The sequence below is a fragment of the Pseudophryne corroboree genome, chromosome 12 (assembly GCF_028390025.1).
Source record: "Pseudophryne corroboree isolate aPseCor3 chromosome 12, aPseCor3.hap2, whole genome shotgun sequence".
Classification (NCBI taxonomy): Eukaryota; Metazoa; Chordata; class Amphibia; order Anura; family Myobatrachidae; genus Pseudophryne; species Pseudophryne corroboree.
In genome coordinates, this window is record NC_086455.1 from 104277800 (window position 1) to 104294487 (window position 16688).

The 16688-nt window shown below is 44.7% G+C and overlaps 1 protein-coding gene across 2 annotated transcripts in view; it reads left to right on the forward strand.

Moving 5' to 3' along the window:
• LOC134980847 (putative N-acetylated-alpha-linked acidic dipeptidase) overlaps positions 1 to 16688 on the forward strand; it is a 466241-nt gene that overhangs the window by 330791 nt on the left and 118762 nt on the right. For both annotated transcript variants that reach the window (XM_063947838.1, XM_063947839.1), the window contains exon 12: positions 5707 to 5774. In XM_063947838.1, coding sequence (XP_063803908.1) covers positions 5707 to 5774 — 68 coding nt within the window. The remainder of the gene's footprint in view (positions 1 to 5706; positions 5775 to 16688) is intronic.

Here is a 16688-nt window from a genome sequence, read left to right on the forward strand (position 1 = left end):
ACGCTGTCTGCCGTAATGTGTAAAAAGGGGACGCTGTCTGCCGTAATGTGTAAAAAGGGAGACTGGCTGCCGCAATGTGTAAAAAGGGGGACTGGCTGCCGTAATGTGTAAAAAGGGGGCTTGGCTGCCGCAATGTGTAAAAAGGGGGCGCTGTCTGCTGTAATGTGTAAAAAGGGGGACGCTGTCTGCTGTAATGTATAAAAGGGTGGTCTTCAGTATGCCGGCGGTCGGGCTCCCGGCGACCAACATACTGGCGCCGGGAGCCCGACAGCCGGCATACCGACACTTATTCTCCCTCATGGGGGTCCACGACCCCCCTGGAGGGAGAATAAAATAGTGTGGAGCGTGTAGCGCACCACCGTGCCCGTAGCGTGGCGAGCGCAGCGAGCCCGCAAGGGGCTCATTTGCGCTCGCCACACTGTCGGTAAGCCGGCGGCCGGCCTCCCAGCGCCGGTATGCTGGTCGCCGGGAGGCCGGCCGCCGGCAGATCGTAGTGAACCCGTATAAAAGGGGCTCTACCTGGTGTAGTGGCGCTACTGTGCAGCGTAATTTGAATAATGGAGACTACTGTGCACCGTAGTATGAATTGCTATTATTTTGTGGCCACGCCCCTTCCCTGTGAAGCCACGCCCCTATATATTTTTGCACGCCTACGGCGCACACTGCCCCTATCTTACATGGGGGGCGCCAATGTTGTTTCTTGCACACAGACACAGCGCTAAAATGCCTAGTTACGGCACTGGAACCAATAAGTATTTCTTTTCTTGGGTTGGTTGCTTTACATTATATTTGGGGCTGCTATACCTCTAAGAGCAACATATCCCTAAATGAACAGATAAAGACTAATTAGAGCTAATCTGTATATATTGGTTGCTTTATATTTAAATTGGGATTGCTATACCCCTTAAAAACAACCTCACTTACACTTCCAGCTAAATAAAGAAGGATTATTTCCTTTATGACATTAATAGGGAGTGTGAAGTATTTTGACATAAAAAAACCCTGCTTCTTGAGTAATTTTTGATGAGCAGGCGATAAATTTGTGTCAAGATAGTGCGAGACTGACCAACTGCAGAATTAATAAGTATTTATTTTTGTATGTTAGTTGCTTTATATTATGATTGGGGCTGCCATACCCCTAACAGCAACATATCTCCGGTTAAATAGATAAAGATTACTAAGAACTATTTTGCATATATAGGTTGTTCTATATATAAACTGGGATCTCTATACCCTTTAACAACAACCTTACTTACACTCCCAACCAAACAAATAAGGATTATTCCTTTAATGGTATTAATAGTGAGTGTAAAGTATCCCGATATACTGAAATTCTGAGTATCACAGTTGGGTTTAAACTATAGATATAGTAGACATCTAGTAATAAGTATACAAAGGCACAGATACCCTTAGTTTCCCTCAATTGGAGAACAAGTTATGTATTCATACCCACTTACACTCATAACCTCTGTATTATGCAAATGATCCTACGAGGTATTCGTAATGTTAGGTGGTGAACTGGTGTCAGGATAGTCTGGAGACAGACAAATTGGAGAGCAGATATTAATACACTAAAAAGAAAGTCAGTCCTTGATGACATCCCATAATAGCAAAGTGACGGAATGGTGGAGATATTTTGGTAATCACAGCAAATGATCAGTGTTAGATATCAATAATCACGCTTTTTAATCTTTTGTTCACATTCTTTATTTTCTTTACACTTATGTATTTGTCAATGTTCGTGATTTTAACTCTTATGTTTCACTGTAGTTTGGGATAATATAGTATACCCTATTTTAATTGTATCATATTAAAGGTTACATTTGATGATAAACCTATATTTCTTTAGTGTGTCAATAATACAGGTTCCTTCCTTTTTTCTTCCCAATTCTCAGTTGTATACATACTGTAGTTGACAGCATCCCCTGAACAGATGTAATATTATTTATAATATAGAAAGGGGTCCCAAGTAGTTGGCTGTATGGAAATAAATTACATACACCCACAATATTAATTCAATATATAGATATAAGGATATGTGCAGATACTAAATCTTTCCTGCTTGCGAATGCAAGAAGCCTATCAGGTAAAATGGGGGAATTGGAATGGCTTGTATCAAAAAATCAATATGATATTATAGGTATTACGGAAACATGGTGGGAAGACTCCCACGACTGGGTTGCAAATTTGGAGGGATATTGACTTTTCACTTTTCAGAAGGGATAGGGCTACCAAGAGGGAAGGAGGGGTATGTCTCTATGTAAAACCATCCCTAAAACCAAACATAATAGATGTTTTTTACGAGGGGATGGGAGATAACATGGAATCGCTATGAGTTGTATTCACAAGTGGGGGCATTGAAGCAAAAAAACTTATCATTGGCACATGCTATAAACAACCGGATATTAGCGTACATGACGAGGAACATTTCTTACAGCAAATTGAAAAATCTGCAGCAATGGGGGACATCCTAGTGATAGGGGATTTCAATTATCCTGATATAAATTGGAATAACGATTTGTGTGTAAAAGCTAGGAGCAGCAGGTTTCTAAACACATTAAAAGATCAGTACTTGTCTCAATTAGTCGAGGACCCAACCAGAGGTAAATAATATCCTGGACCTAGTTATTACTAATAATGTAGACATTATATCGGACATTACAGTTGGGGAGACCTTGGGAAACAGTGACCACTATATTGTCAAAGTCGAAAAATATTGTAGTACACACATCACGTACGAACTACACACAGATGGCCTCCACGCGTGTACTTGTTCTGCTGTGCGTGCACATATTCGCAATTTGCGTATGGTCGCTCCCGCGGTCGTGCGCATCAGTGCGTGGTATGGGTATTTACGGTAGAGTTTGTGAACGCATGGAGAGCTATCAAAACACATTACATATTTAATCCAAATAGTGCACAAAGTACACATAGTCCCCCTGCACCACACCAGAAAATAACAACAGTTTAAATGGTTTCAGAACAAGGGGATTCACCTTTACAGAATAGGAGGGGACAGAAAAAGGTCATAAGGTGGTGTTTGGTATCCAGCTGTAGGGTATTTTAAGGGTAACATTCCGGTGTTGGTTTGAGGAAGATCGCATGTTCCTGCGGATAGTTATGTGCAGAAGCAGAATATAGATATAAACTGTATTTACTGTACATTATGTATGCGGCAGGAATCCAGAGGAGACCACCCACAAGAGCAGTTAGAACAGACATCGCCCACCAATTCAAATCGCCCTATGACCTCTCCTGTACTGTAAAAGTGCATTCCTGCGTCCAACGGACAAAGGGATTACAGTATCCATTGTATTGCTTTTGGAAAAATTGTATAAATAAAGCCTGCTGCAGCCTGGCCTGACACAAGACTCACAACGTTATCTATTAGATTACGGAGGACCGGACTGGGAAGCGCACGCGAATATACTCACGTATGTACCATTGACTGTAGCCATTATTCTGTTATATTGTCTTATATTGTATTGTATATATTGTAACCCCCTTTCAGCAATATTACGCTGTGGTGTCGGAACCCAGTGATTTAACTACAAATCGGTGTTGTGTCTTCCTTTCCCCGCTATGGTTTAAAAGTGTATTAGTATCGCATTGCATTGCTGTATAAGGTTTAAAGCGTATTCATTGGGTGTGTACGCGCTGCGGGTGCATTGTACCGTCAGCGCGGCGTTTGTACACAGAGTCCGTACATCGTACGGGACTCTGTACGCTAATAGCGTAAAAAGTACGTAGCGCGTGTACCAAGTATAGCGTCCGCAGCGGCTAAAGGTTTAAAGTGTGTTTAGAGTGTATAGAAGGTATAGCTTTTCATTCCTGTATATAAATCGACATTATCAATATGATCACATTTGACATCAGTTTCAAGAAACATAGACAGCAGCAGCGTGGTGAGCAGCATGGGGGAAGGGGGGGGCATGTATATCTGGCACTGGAGGCATACCTGGCACTGTGGGGACATGTATACCTGGCATTGGGGTCATAGATGGCACTGGGGGCATACCTGGCACTGTGGGGACATGTATATCTGGCACTGGGGGGTGGAGCTGGCACTGAGGACATAGCTGGCATAGTGGGGACATGTATATCTGGCACTTGGGGGACATGTGTATCTGGCACTGGGGGCATATATGGCACTGGGGAGCATAGATGGCACTGTGGGGACATGTATATCTGGCACTGGGGGCATAGCTGGCACTGTGGGGGCATGTGTATCTGGCACTGGGGGCATATATATGTATATATATATATATATATATATATATATAGAGAGAGAGAGAGAGAGAAAGGATTTGCTGCTTACGTGCTTGTGTAATAGTGTCTCCTGATGAAGGTCCAGACAGGACCGAAAACGTTTGGGACTTTAAGTTAAGTATGTCTGTTTAAATAAAAACTTCTGCTTGAATTGTTACATCTGTCCGGAGAGTGCCCCCTCCTTTATCTTTCTATGATTAAATACCCTTATTGGGTTAAGTGTGGACACCCCAGCAGCTGGACTCTCTTTAGAAAATGTGAGTGCGGCCCATCTAGGAATGACACTCACTTTTTCGATCACACAGAAAAAGATATAAACCAGCACTCCTGTTTTGATGGGGAAAAAAGAGGTTCTTTTTATTCTTACAGATCGATAGAAATCTGTATGTCAGCTGAGTGACTATATTTAACCCCTTCTGATCCCTGCACCACCAACTTAATATTCGGGAAGATGGCACAGGTGCACAGTGCCAGAGTCTTTACTTGCACTGTATGGCGCCATCTTCCAGAAGATGTCACTGGGAAGATGGCGCAAGAAGCAAGGTAAGTATACTTGGAGGGGGGGGGGGGATTGGCGCCGTGCCCCTCCAATGATCCCGAGTTCGGGTAATCAGTACCTGCCCCCCCTCTCAGTGAGCACTACAAGTGAGCACAATTTTACATAAATACCAGCATTTTATTCCATACAGTTGTGACTGACTTGCATTCAACTTTGCATCAGCTTCCTAATATAAAAAAAAAAAAAGTTGCCTAAATACTTTTTAACAAATAATATTGTATAGGCATTCAGTAAAAGCTGCACAGCATATAAATTAGTCCTCTGACAATGTCCTTATGGCCATGTACGAACGAATATATATTTTCTAAACCGCTTCTCTCTTGCTGTAAAAAAACTTCCAGGTACAAAATGGATACCTTCATGGATTAAAAGGTGGATTTGAAAGTACAGCATGGGTAATTTTAGCCTTTAGCAAACCCGAGAACAGAATATGATTAAAAAATGTACAATTCAATTTCTGCTTTAGCATGCACTAGTAACAATACCAGACTACTATCAGAACAGATGGTAAGCTACGGAGCAAATAGCTTATGCTGTACCATTTTAGCGGCTGGAAGAGAACAAGTCTGGCAGACTGATTACTGTTTATTTAAGTAATTTAAAAATATACGGTGACCTCATCTATTGAACAGTTCTTTCTCAAACTGTGTTTTAATTTGTGAGCAGAATAGAATTTAAAGTACATTTCTTAACTGTTCTGCAGGGTTTGTCCCTATTTTTCTTTAGAAAAATGCAAAATAGGAAAGATAACATAATCTATACTGCTAACTTATTACCAGAACTGTTTCTCACTAGCATTTAAGTTTTGTTTTCTCTCTGCCTTGTATTTGTTCTTGTGAACACAGTTCTCAATTCATGATGAAATCTCTTCCTTACAGGAAATTCCACCCTTCGTGCACTTGCTACTCCCATCCTGCATAAACTACTGTTTGCGGCAGCCAAAAAGGTATATCCATCACTGACCGAATGGATGTTGGGAATAAATGTTATTGAGAAATGACCACAGCCCTCGTCCTGTCATTAAGACACTAGTAACATTATCCTGAGTTCAATGCAGCGGCGATGTCTGACGCAGTGGAGCGATGTTTTTCATCTGTGCCTGTGTCTGAGTGGCTATGTGCATGGTCCTGATTTTGTTTGTACAGAGTTGCAGATCAAATTTAGAAGCACGGTAGTAGAAGTATAAGAGGCGTTCCTGGGTGGTGTCTGGGAGGTAATGGGGATGGCTTAAAAGACGCATAATTGTGCATTATGGGAGTGTTGCAGGCATGTCACTGAAAAAGGTTGCATACAGAGACGCATATATATACTGGATATACCCAGGGCCGGTGCAAGGTTTCTCAGCACCCTAGGCAAATCGTCAGTGCACTCCCCCTGCCCCCCACACTCATCGTGGCTACATCTCGGTGAAGTCATGCCCCGCGTGCACGTCTAGGTGCGCGTGCACCTTAGACGTGCACGCGTCCCATTTGCAGTGAATGGGGTGGCTAATTACACAGCTAGGCATAGGCACGCCTAGCCGCACTGAGAGTGCCTGTCCGCATCAGATGTAGTCACGATGAGCGTGGTTACATCTGTAAACATATATACATATACTGTATATATTATATACATAAAAATATATATAAATATATTTAAATTGAAAAGGTGACTGCCACTCCCTTAAACAATTCCAATAGTATAAAAATAAATAATATATATATAAAAATAATAATAATAATAAATATAAATATATATATATATATATATATATATATACAGTAAGGAGAAAAAATTGCAGCGGCACTCCGTTGAAGTAAATAAACAAACGTGTATTTAAAATCAAATCAACATCATAATGGTCACATAAAGAACCAACGTTTCGGGGTCCTGAGACCCCTTTGTCAAGGCGCTTTGACAAAGGGGTCTCAGGACCCCGAAACGTTGGTTCTTTATGTGACCATTGTGATGTTGATTTGATTTTAAATACACGTTTGTTTATTTACTTCAACGGAGTGCCGCTGCCATTTTTTCTCCTTACTGTGGATTACCGTTTGCTGCGGAGGGCACCCGGATCTACCACATCATATTGTGAGTGCCGGGCATTACCATATCTTATATATATATATATATATATATATATATAGAGAGAGAGAGAGAGAGAGAGGCATTCCAGCGGATTTGTGTAAAAAAAATCACAGCAACAGCAAATTGTAGTTTGAAATAGCGACGTTTCGGATGTTACTCCTTTATCAAGCCAAACAACATAGAAGATACAGTGTACAAAGTGCTCCTATAAATACCCAAAACAGAACAACTTACCACTCCTTCCGCACCCACCCGTCCCGGGTGCCGGAGCCGCCCGCATCTCCGGTCAGCGGCACTTTCTGGTTCCAGTACGTCACACAGGGGCCGTCACATCCGATGCTGGCAACCGGCATCGAGGGCGAAGTGGTTGCTAAGGAGACAGTGGTAAACAAACAAGCATTAGAACATACAATTTATACATAGTTTCTACATACAGTGCCCATTGGATCACATATGGCCAGACTCTAATATCTGATGTATATGCTGTCAGCTACATAAACATAAATGATGCATAGATAACCAGACTGAAGAAAATACTCCTCATATGTAGACATTTTTATATCACATGCTGATTACATTAGTGAAGATGCACAAATTTTATAGAGACACTAGCGGGGGATGTCTCACACTTAGAACACGAGGAAATATATATATATATATATATATATATATATATATACTCAGTAGAAAAGATGAGGCAGCACTCGGAGGCTTGCAAACAAAACAAACGTGTATTTGTGCAAATCAACGTTCCTGGGTCCTCCCTCTTCATCAGGAGGGGGAGACCCCGAAATGTTGATTTGCACGAATACACGTTTGTTTTGTTTGCAAGCCTCCGAGTGCCGCCTCATCTTTTCTACTGAGTATCAACAAGGGATGAGCACCGCAGCAGGGCGGTCCCATGCATGGACATTCCTAGTGCCGGAGGATTGGAATATATATATATATATATATATATATATATGGATAATGTAGAATTCTGATCCGCGCACACTGTAGTATGTCCAGAGTTTATAAGTTAACTCATGTAGTGCCCGCTCATCCACTCCTGCCAGGAGTCGGGGGTTTCTAAGTAATGTCAAAAATAAGGAGAGCGCACCAGTGAATAATAATAAGAGGTAACAATTTACTTATGTAAATATCCACGTGTTATGCACACCAGTGCCTGCAGGAAAGTACTAGTGTCAGAACTGTTATGCACTCCAGTGTCTGCAGGAATGTACTGGTGTTTGAACTGTTAGGCAAAACAAATGGACTCACAGACAAACTGGGGAATATGACATAACGTACACAGAAGGTGATAGGGTAACAAAATACACACACAGTGAACAGAGAAGCCCAGAGGCTAAGGAACTGGGTATCTCCCTTGTATTAGAACTGCTCAGATGTAAAAAGCAAGATGTTGTGTTTTAATACGTAGAGAACCCGAAATGCTGTTGCTAAGGGCAACAGCAAAACCCTAAAGGGTTACCAACGGGTGTGGCAGTAAACTCCTTGGTCAGAGATGGAATGATAGACACAAGGAGAGCCTCCACAATCCTGATTCTCACTTGCAGTGCACAGGTTTAAACTTACTGCCACTAAACTGACCCCTGACACCTAGCACAGTGAGACAGGATTAGACAGGCAAGTGTTAGAATACAGCCGCAAACTTGCTAAGTTCACAGAGTAATAACAGAACCCCAGCAAGCTAAACGACTGACTCCAGTCTTACTGCTAGGTCTGGATTGGCAGAGTGTAATACCAAATCCCCAGGCCTATTTGCAGTAAGCAACAAACAAATACAAAGCTACACAGTACTGGCTAACTTTCATGAACTGACTAACCAACAGAGATTCAGCAGCATCTGCTTACCCTGAAAAGAGGCCTTATAAAGCAGGTGCTGTCCACGCCCCACTCAGACCTCACAGACTGTGAGCACAAAAACCAGCACCGGATCCCCTGACGTGCACAGAGCCTATAACCACTGCACAGCAAAAGACCCGAACCGGAGTATCAGCTGCGCTCAGGTTACTCCACTAGCACTTGTCTCCCGGTTGCCATGACGACGTGGCAGCACAGGGCAGGAGACCCTAACAGTACCCCCCCTCTGACGAGGGGTCAAAGAACCCCTACCACCGGGTTTATCGGGGAACTGCGAGAAGAAAGAGCGTATCAGTCTGGGGGCATGAAGATCACAACTGCGCACCCACGACCGCTCCTCCGGGCCATACCCCTTCCAGTGCACCAAAAATGACAGCCGACCCCGAACCACCTTGGAGTCAAGAATCCTTTCAACAACAAACTCCCTCTGGCCACGTATCAGAAGAGGGGAAGGTCTTCCACTGGAAGAAGGATTACTAATCGCCCGTTTTAAAAGGGAACAATGAAATGTTTTATTGATACCCAAAGAACGGGGCAGATCTAACTGAAATGCCACCGGATTGATAACCCTGGTGATCTTATAAGGGCCGATGAACCGGGGCCCTAACTTATGAGATGGCTGTCTCAACTTCAAATTCTTGGTAGACAACCAGACGAAGTCTCCTAATTTGAAGCTGCAGGGTCTTTTCCGCTTATCAAAAACCCTTTTGGTCACTAATGACACAGACACAAGGGCTTTCTTCACTTTCCGCCAAATACCTCTAAGGACCGAAACCACAGAGGAACCACCAGGCGTGGAGTCCAGGGGGTCAAAAGAATTGGCCTTAGGATGATGCCCATACACACAAAGGAAGGGAGAGATCCCTGTAGCAGAGTGAGCCGCGTTGTTATAGGCAAACTCCGCCATGGACAGATGAGCAACCCAGTCAGTCTGACACTTGGAGACATAACACCTGAGGAACTGCTCCAAGGACTGGTTCACCCTTTCAGTCTGCCCATTAGACTGCGGATGGTAGCCTGACGACAAGCTGACAGAAATCTGGAGATCGGAACAAAATGCCCTCCAGAATTTGGCCACAAACTGGGATCCGCGGTCAGAGACCACATCAAGTGGCAACCCGTGGAGACGCACAACATGCAGCATAAATAATTCAGACAGGCGTCTGGCTGATGGCAGCCCAACCAGTGGAACGAAGTGCGCCATCTTCGAAAACCTGTCAACGACAACCCAGATGGCTGTCATCCCCGAGGATTTGGGCAAGTCCACCACAAAATCCATTGAAATGTGGGTCCATGGCTTAGATGGGATAGAGAGTGGATGTAATGGGCCAACAGGAACCCCTCTAGGAGTCTTATTTCGGGCACAGATGTCACATGCCCGAACCCACTGATCCACATCCTTAGCCACCGAGGGCCACCACACCGCCCTAGATAGCAACTCCCGAGTTCTGGCAATACCCGGGTGACCTGCCGACTTCTTGGCATGGAATTCCAGGAACACTCGCTGTCTTAACCTAGGAGGCACAAACAAAAGACCTACCGGAAGGTCTGGAGGAGCCTGCTCCTGTGCTCTAAGGACTAATGATAAGAGGTCCTGGGTAATGCCCACTTTAATACATGATGGGGAAACAATGGGCAACGGCTCCTCGGTGGTCTCCTGGATTGGTGCAAAACTCCGCGAGAGCGCATCAGCCTTGATGTTTTTTGACCCAGGGCGATATGTTATCAAAAAATTAAAGCGAGCAAAAAACAAAGCCCATCGTGCCTGCCTGGCATTGAGACGCTTCGCTGACTCTAAATATACCAGATTCTTATGGTCAGTGAGAATTGAGACCACAAACTTAGCCCCCTCAAGCCAGTGTCTCCACTCCTCGAGTGCATCCTTAATAGCCAACAATTCCCGGTTACCCACGTCATAATTCATCTCGGCAGGCGAAAATTTACGGGAAAAGTAAGCACAGGGATGAAGGCGATTATCAGACACTCCCATCTGAGAAAGCACTGCCCCAATACCCATCTCAGAGGCATCCACCTCCACCACAAAAGGACGCTCTGGATCTGGGTGTCGCAGCACCTTGGCCGAAACAAATGCCCTTTTGAGACGGGCAAAAGCCGCTTTAGCCTCACAAGACCAGTGAGCAACATCCGCCCCTTTCTTAGTGAGTGCCACCAAGGGCGCCACTATAGATGAAAATCCAGCGATAAATCGTCTATAAAAATTCGCAAAGCCCAGGAAACGCTGAAGCGCCTTCAAACTAGTGGGCTGCACCCAATCCAGGACTGCCTGTACCTTGGAACCCTCCATTTGGAAACCTTCTGGGGAGATAATATATCCTAGAAATGCGATTTGCTGAACTTCAAATTCGCACTTCTCCAGCTTCGCCCCAAGCCGGTGGTCTCTGAGTTTCTGGAGGACTAAGCGTACATGCTTCCGATGTTCCTCCAGGGAATGGGAGAAGATTAGGATGTCATCTAAGTATACAACTAAGAATCTATCCAAATATTCCCTGAGCACATCATTCATGAAATCCTGGAAGACTGCCGGGGCATTACAGAGCCCAAAAGGCATCACCAAATATTCATAATGCCCTGAGTGGGTATTAAAGGCAGTCTTCCATTCATCCCCCTCTCTTATTCGGATTAGATTGTACGCACCGCGTAGGTCAATCTTAGAAAAAATGGTGGCAGTACGAAGCTGGTCAAACAAGACCGAAATGAGAGGCAGTGGGTATGAGTTTTTAATCGTGATACGGTTCAATTCCCTGAAGTCGATGCAGGGTCGCAACGAACCGTCCTTTTTACCCACGAAGAAGAACCCCGACCCAACTGGAGACTGTGAAGGTCTGATAAATCCCTTAGCCAAGTTCTCCTGAATGTACTCTGCCATAGCCTGAGTCTCAGGACGTGACAGGGAGTACAACCTGCTCTTGGGAAGCTTAGCATTTGGCAACAAATCAATGGCACAGTCATAGGGGCGATGGGGAGGTAGTACCTCTGCAACTTTTTTGGAGAACACGTCCGCAAAATCTGCATAACACCCTGGCAATCCTGGCAAACTTAGCTGCGAGAGCCTGACTGGAAGGCTCAAGCAACTCCTGAAACAATCAGTACCCCAACTAAGAATCTCCCCAGAGACCCAGTCAAATTGAGGATTGTGGGCCCTTAACCAGGGTAACCCCAACACCAATGGGGCAAAAGTACAGACAGTCACATAAAAGGACAATTTTTCAGAGTGTGTGGCTCCAATAAACAAAGAAATCTGGCTAGTGCAAGAGGTAATTTTACCTTGGGATAATGGTTCCCCGTTTAACCCACAAATCTCAATTTCCGATGCCAAGGGTACTAAGGGAACAGAGTGTTTTAGGGCGAATTGGCGGTCCATAAAAACCCCGTCGGCCCCACTGTCCACAAAGGCCTCAGTCTTGACAGTTTGACCGAGGATCTTCAAGGTCACCGGAATGATAAAAGTCTTCTTGGGAAATTCTGACTTCTGGCCTGACAGGATATTTCCCATCACCCTCAGGCCCTGAAGTTTTCTGGCTTTTCTGGGCATGATACTACCACATGACCTTTATTCCCACAGTACAAACACAACCCCTGCTGTCTCCTCCGCGTCTTCTCACGCGAGGAGAGGCGGGTAGCCCCAATCTGCATAGGCTCCTCAGAAAATTCCTCAGAGTCTGAGGTTCCCTTGGGAAGGAAGGAAATCTCAGTCTCCCTTTCAAGCCTACGCTCTCTCAGCCGTCTATCCACCCGGATGGATAACTGCATGAGCTGATCCAAGCTATCAGGCAAGGGATATTGTACCAGTTGGTCCTTTATCTGGTTAGAAAGACCTCTTCGGTACTGGTGTCTCAGGGCTGGGTCATTCCACTGGGTATCATGGGCCAACCTCCGAAACTCCGTACAGTAAACCTCAACTGGCCTTCGCCCTTGCTTAAGGATCGAAATCTGAGCCTCGGCTGAGGCCGTCTTGTCAGGGTCATCATACAACATGCCCAGTGCCGTAAAAAAAGCATCAACACTTTTAAGCGACGGACAGTCAGGCTGCAACCCATATGCCCAGACCTGTGGGTCTCCTTGTAGCAAGGAAATCACTATGCCCACCCGCTGAATCTCCGACCCAGAAGACTGAGGCCTAAGCCGGAAGTATAGCTTGCAGCTCTCCTTGAAACAAAAGAACTGCGAGCGATCTCCAGAAAAACGATCCGGGAGATTTACTTTCGGCTCCTTAACCCCTGCAGGTGCTGCTGCTGCGGGAGCTCCGCCAGCAGCCTGGGAGGTGTGCATTTTAATGGACAAATCATTAAATTGCCGAGTCAGGACCTGCACCTGATCGACCACCTGTTGCAACGTATTTTGAGGGGTATGCTCCATATTCCCACAAAATTTCAACAGGAGTATTTGGCTGCTGAATATGTTATGCACACCAGTGCCTGCAGGAAAGTACTAGTGTCAGAACTGTTATGCACTCCAGTGTCTGCAGGAATGTACTGGTGTTTGAACTGTTATGCAAAACAAATGGACTCACAGACAAACTGGGGAATATGACATAACGTACACAGAAGGTGATAGGGTAACAAAATACACACACAGTGAACAGAGAAGCCCAGAGGCTAAGGAACTGGGTATCTCCCTTGTATTAGAACTGCTCAGATGTAAAAAGCAAGATGTTGTGTTTTAATACGTAGAGAACCCGAAATGCTGTTGCTAAGGGCAACAGCAAAACCCTAAAGGGTTACCAACGGGTGTGGCAGTAAACTCCTTGGTCAGAGATGGAATGATAGACACAAGGAGAGCCTCCACAATCCTGATTCTCACTTGCAGTGCACAGGTTTAAGCTTACTGCCACTAAACTGACCCCTGACACCTAGCACAGTGAGACAGGATTAGACAGGCAAGTGTTAGAATACAGCCGCAAACTTGCTAAGTTCACAGAGTAATAACAGAACCCCAGCAAGCTAAACGACTGACTCCAGTCTTACTGCTAGGTCTGGATTGGCAGAGTGTAATACCAAATCCCCAGGCCTATTTGCAGTAAGCAACAAACAAATACAAAGCTACACAGTACTGGCTAACTTTCATGAACTGACTAACCAACAGAGATTCAGCAGCATCTGCTTACCCTGAAAAGAGGCCTTATAAAGCAGGTGCTGTCCACGCCCCACTCAGACCTCACAGACTGTGAGCACAAAAACCAGCACCGGATCCCCTGACGTGCACAGAGCCTATAACCACTGCACAGCAAAAGACCCGAACCGGAGTATCAGCTGCGCTCAGGTTACTCCACTAGCACTTGTCTCCCGGTTGCCATGACGACGTGGCAGCACAGGGCAGGAGACCCTAACACCACGTACATGTAAGTTTAGAGTAATGCACTTAGCCACTCTCTCCGATAACTGCCGCCACGGTATAATCCTTCGGCCAGCGGGGTATTTCTCTCGGAGAAGCCGTCTGCTCAGTGTCAGACGGGAACCAGAACTTCGTCTGCAAATGCAAGCCACGCCCAACGCGTTTCGTCACTTGGGGACTTCGTCAGGAGCTTCGACAGCTCCTGACGAAGTCCCCAAGTGACGAAACGCGTTGGGCGTGGCTTGCATTTGCACTTTTGGCAGACACTTTTGGCAGACTATACACTTTTGGCAGACTATACAGCATTATATATATATATATATATATATATATATATATATATATACAGGTTGAGTATCCCTTATCCAAAATGCTTGGGACCAGAGGTATTTTGGATATGGGATTTTTCCGTATTTTGGAATAATTGCATACCATAATGAGATATCATGGTGATGGGACCTAAATCTAAGCACAGAATGCATTTATGTTACATATACACCTTATACACACAGCCTGAATGTCATTTTAGCCAATATTTTTATAACTTTGTGCATTAAACAAAGTGTGTGTACATTCACACAATTCATTTATGTTTCATATACACCTTATACACACAGCCTGAAGGTCTTTTAATACAATATTTGTAATAACTTTGTGTATTAAACAAAGTTTGTGTACATTGAGTCATCAAAAAACAAAGATTTCACTATTTCACTCTCACTCAAAAAAGTCCGTATTTCGGAATATTCCGTATTTCGGAATATTTGGATATGGGATACTCAACCTGTATGTATATGTATGTATATATATATATATATATATATATATATATATATATATATGTATATATATATATGTAAATAAATAAATATATATATAAAAGCGCTGAACGGCGCTGAAACGTTGCCTAAACAGCCGACTTGTGTCATTTTTTCTTGAACCCTGGAGTGCCGCCATTGGAGGGCTATATATATATATATATATATATATATATATATATTCACAGATTTTACTGTTTTGGCATATTGTGGCAGCTGACACCTCTCAGGAACTACAGAGAGCTGAGGTGCGAGGGGAGGCACTGACCGTGGTTATCCCCGTGCATAATGCAGTCGCTCTTGGTGAGGGAGAACAGCCCTTGAAGATCAAGCACTCGGTATTAGCTGCAAGCTTGGACTCCGCATCGCCGCCGCCGGTCAGGGCCAGCTAGGAAGAGGGTAGAGCAGTTCAGCTGGTGGTCAGGGAAGGCCTTGTTGCTCTGGGTAAAGGTGCCCCCCCTCCCATCGTGGACTCCAACGGCTTCCTGCACGGCTTGAGGACCGTGCAGAGGGAGCAGATCTTCTCCCCGCTCTTTGAGTCAGGGGAGGGGGGAGAGAGCGACCGCAGGAACAGGAGGCGGGGACAGGCAAGTCAGGGGAGGGGGAAGAGAGCGACGCAGGAGCGGGAGGTGGGGAGAGGCACCGGACTTGCAGCTCCGGCCCGGCCCAACAGGTGAGCACAGCATTGCACACAGCTTCCAAAAAAATTTTTTTTCACACAGTGCCGCCCTTCAATTGCTGGCGCTCATAGGCAGCTGCCTAAAGCTGCCTAATGGTGGCGCCGGCCCTGGATATACCCAGATGGAGAAGTGCACCTGCCATCATTGCCGGATTAAATAATGTGGAGGCCCCTAGGTAGTCTAAAATCATGGGGCCTCCCTCATAAATTATCTCCTAATACATTTTGAATTTTACCAACCATATATGTTCTGGAAACTGTAATGTGAATCTGATGGCTATTGTTTATGTACTTTAGGGGCTATATTCAATTGAAGTCGGATCCATTATGACATTCATTTGTCGGAATGGATCCGACCTCAGCTATTCAATGCCATCTCAATTCGACTTTTAAAAAAGCGATATATAGCCGCTGCTGTAGTGCTGCTCTCCCCCGTCTGCCCACGGCTCTCCCCCGTCTCTCTGCCTCTCCCCGTCCCCGCATCACAGCTACGGCTCACGGCAGCATCCTCCTGGCTCCAGCAAGCGAGGTCTCGCTTGCTGGAATCGGGTGGATGCAGCTGTGAGCGGCGGCTGTGACATCACCTGGCGCTGCTCTCTGTCTGCCCGCGGCTATCCTGGTCTCTGCTCCCGCATCTCACTTCGACTTTTTTTAAAGTCGAATTGAGATGGTTGAAAAGGGGGCCAAAACCGACAGTTTTCGACACAAGCATGTGGATCGGCAGCTATTCTGCCGATCCACGTGCTTTTCGACAAGTCGAATTCCTCGACTTGTCGAATTATTTGGGGTTAGATTGAATAGGTCGGAACCCCTTCCGACCTAAAAAAGTAAAAAACGTCGGTCTTTTCGACAGACGGCAGCTTTCGACTTCAATTGAATATACCCCTAGGTTGTTAATGGACACATTATATTAATATTTATTAATATTATTTATTAATATCATCAATATTTATTAATATCATTATATTAATATTAGTATTTTCTCTACAGAGTCTTTAATGTAAAGTTTTTGTTTCTTTGAGTTAATATTTTCTATCTTTTGGAAACAATTTAAGAAAGCTTAATTGTACTTTTTTTTTTT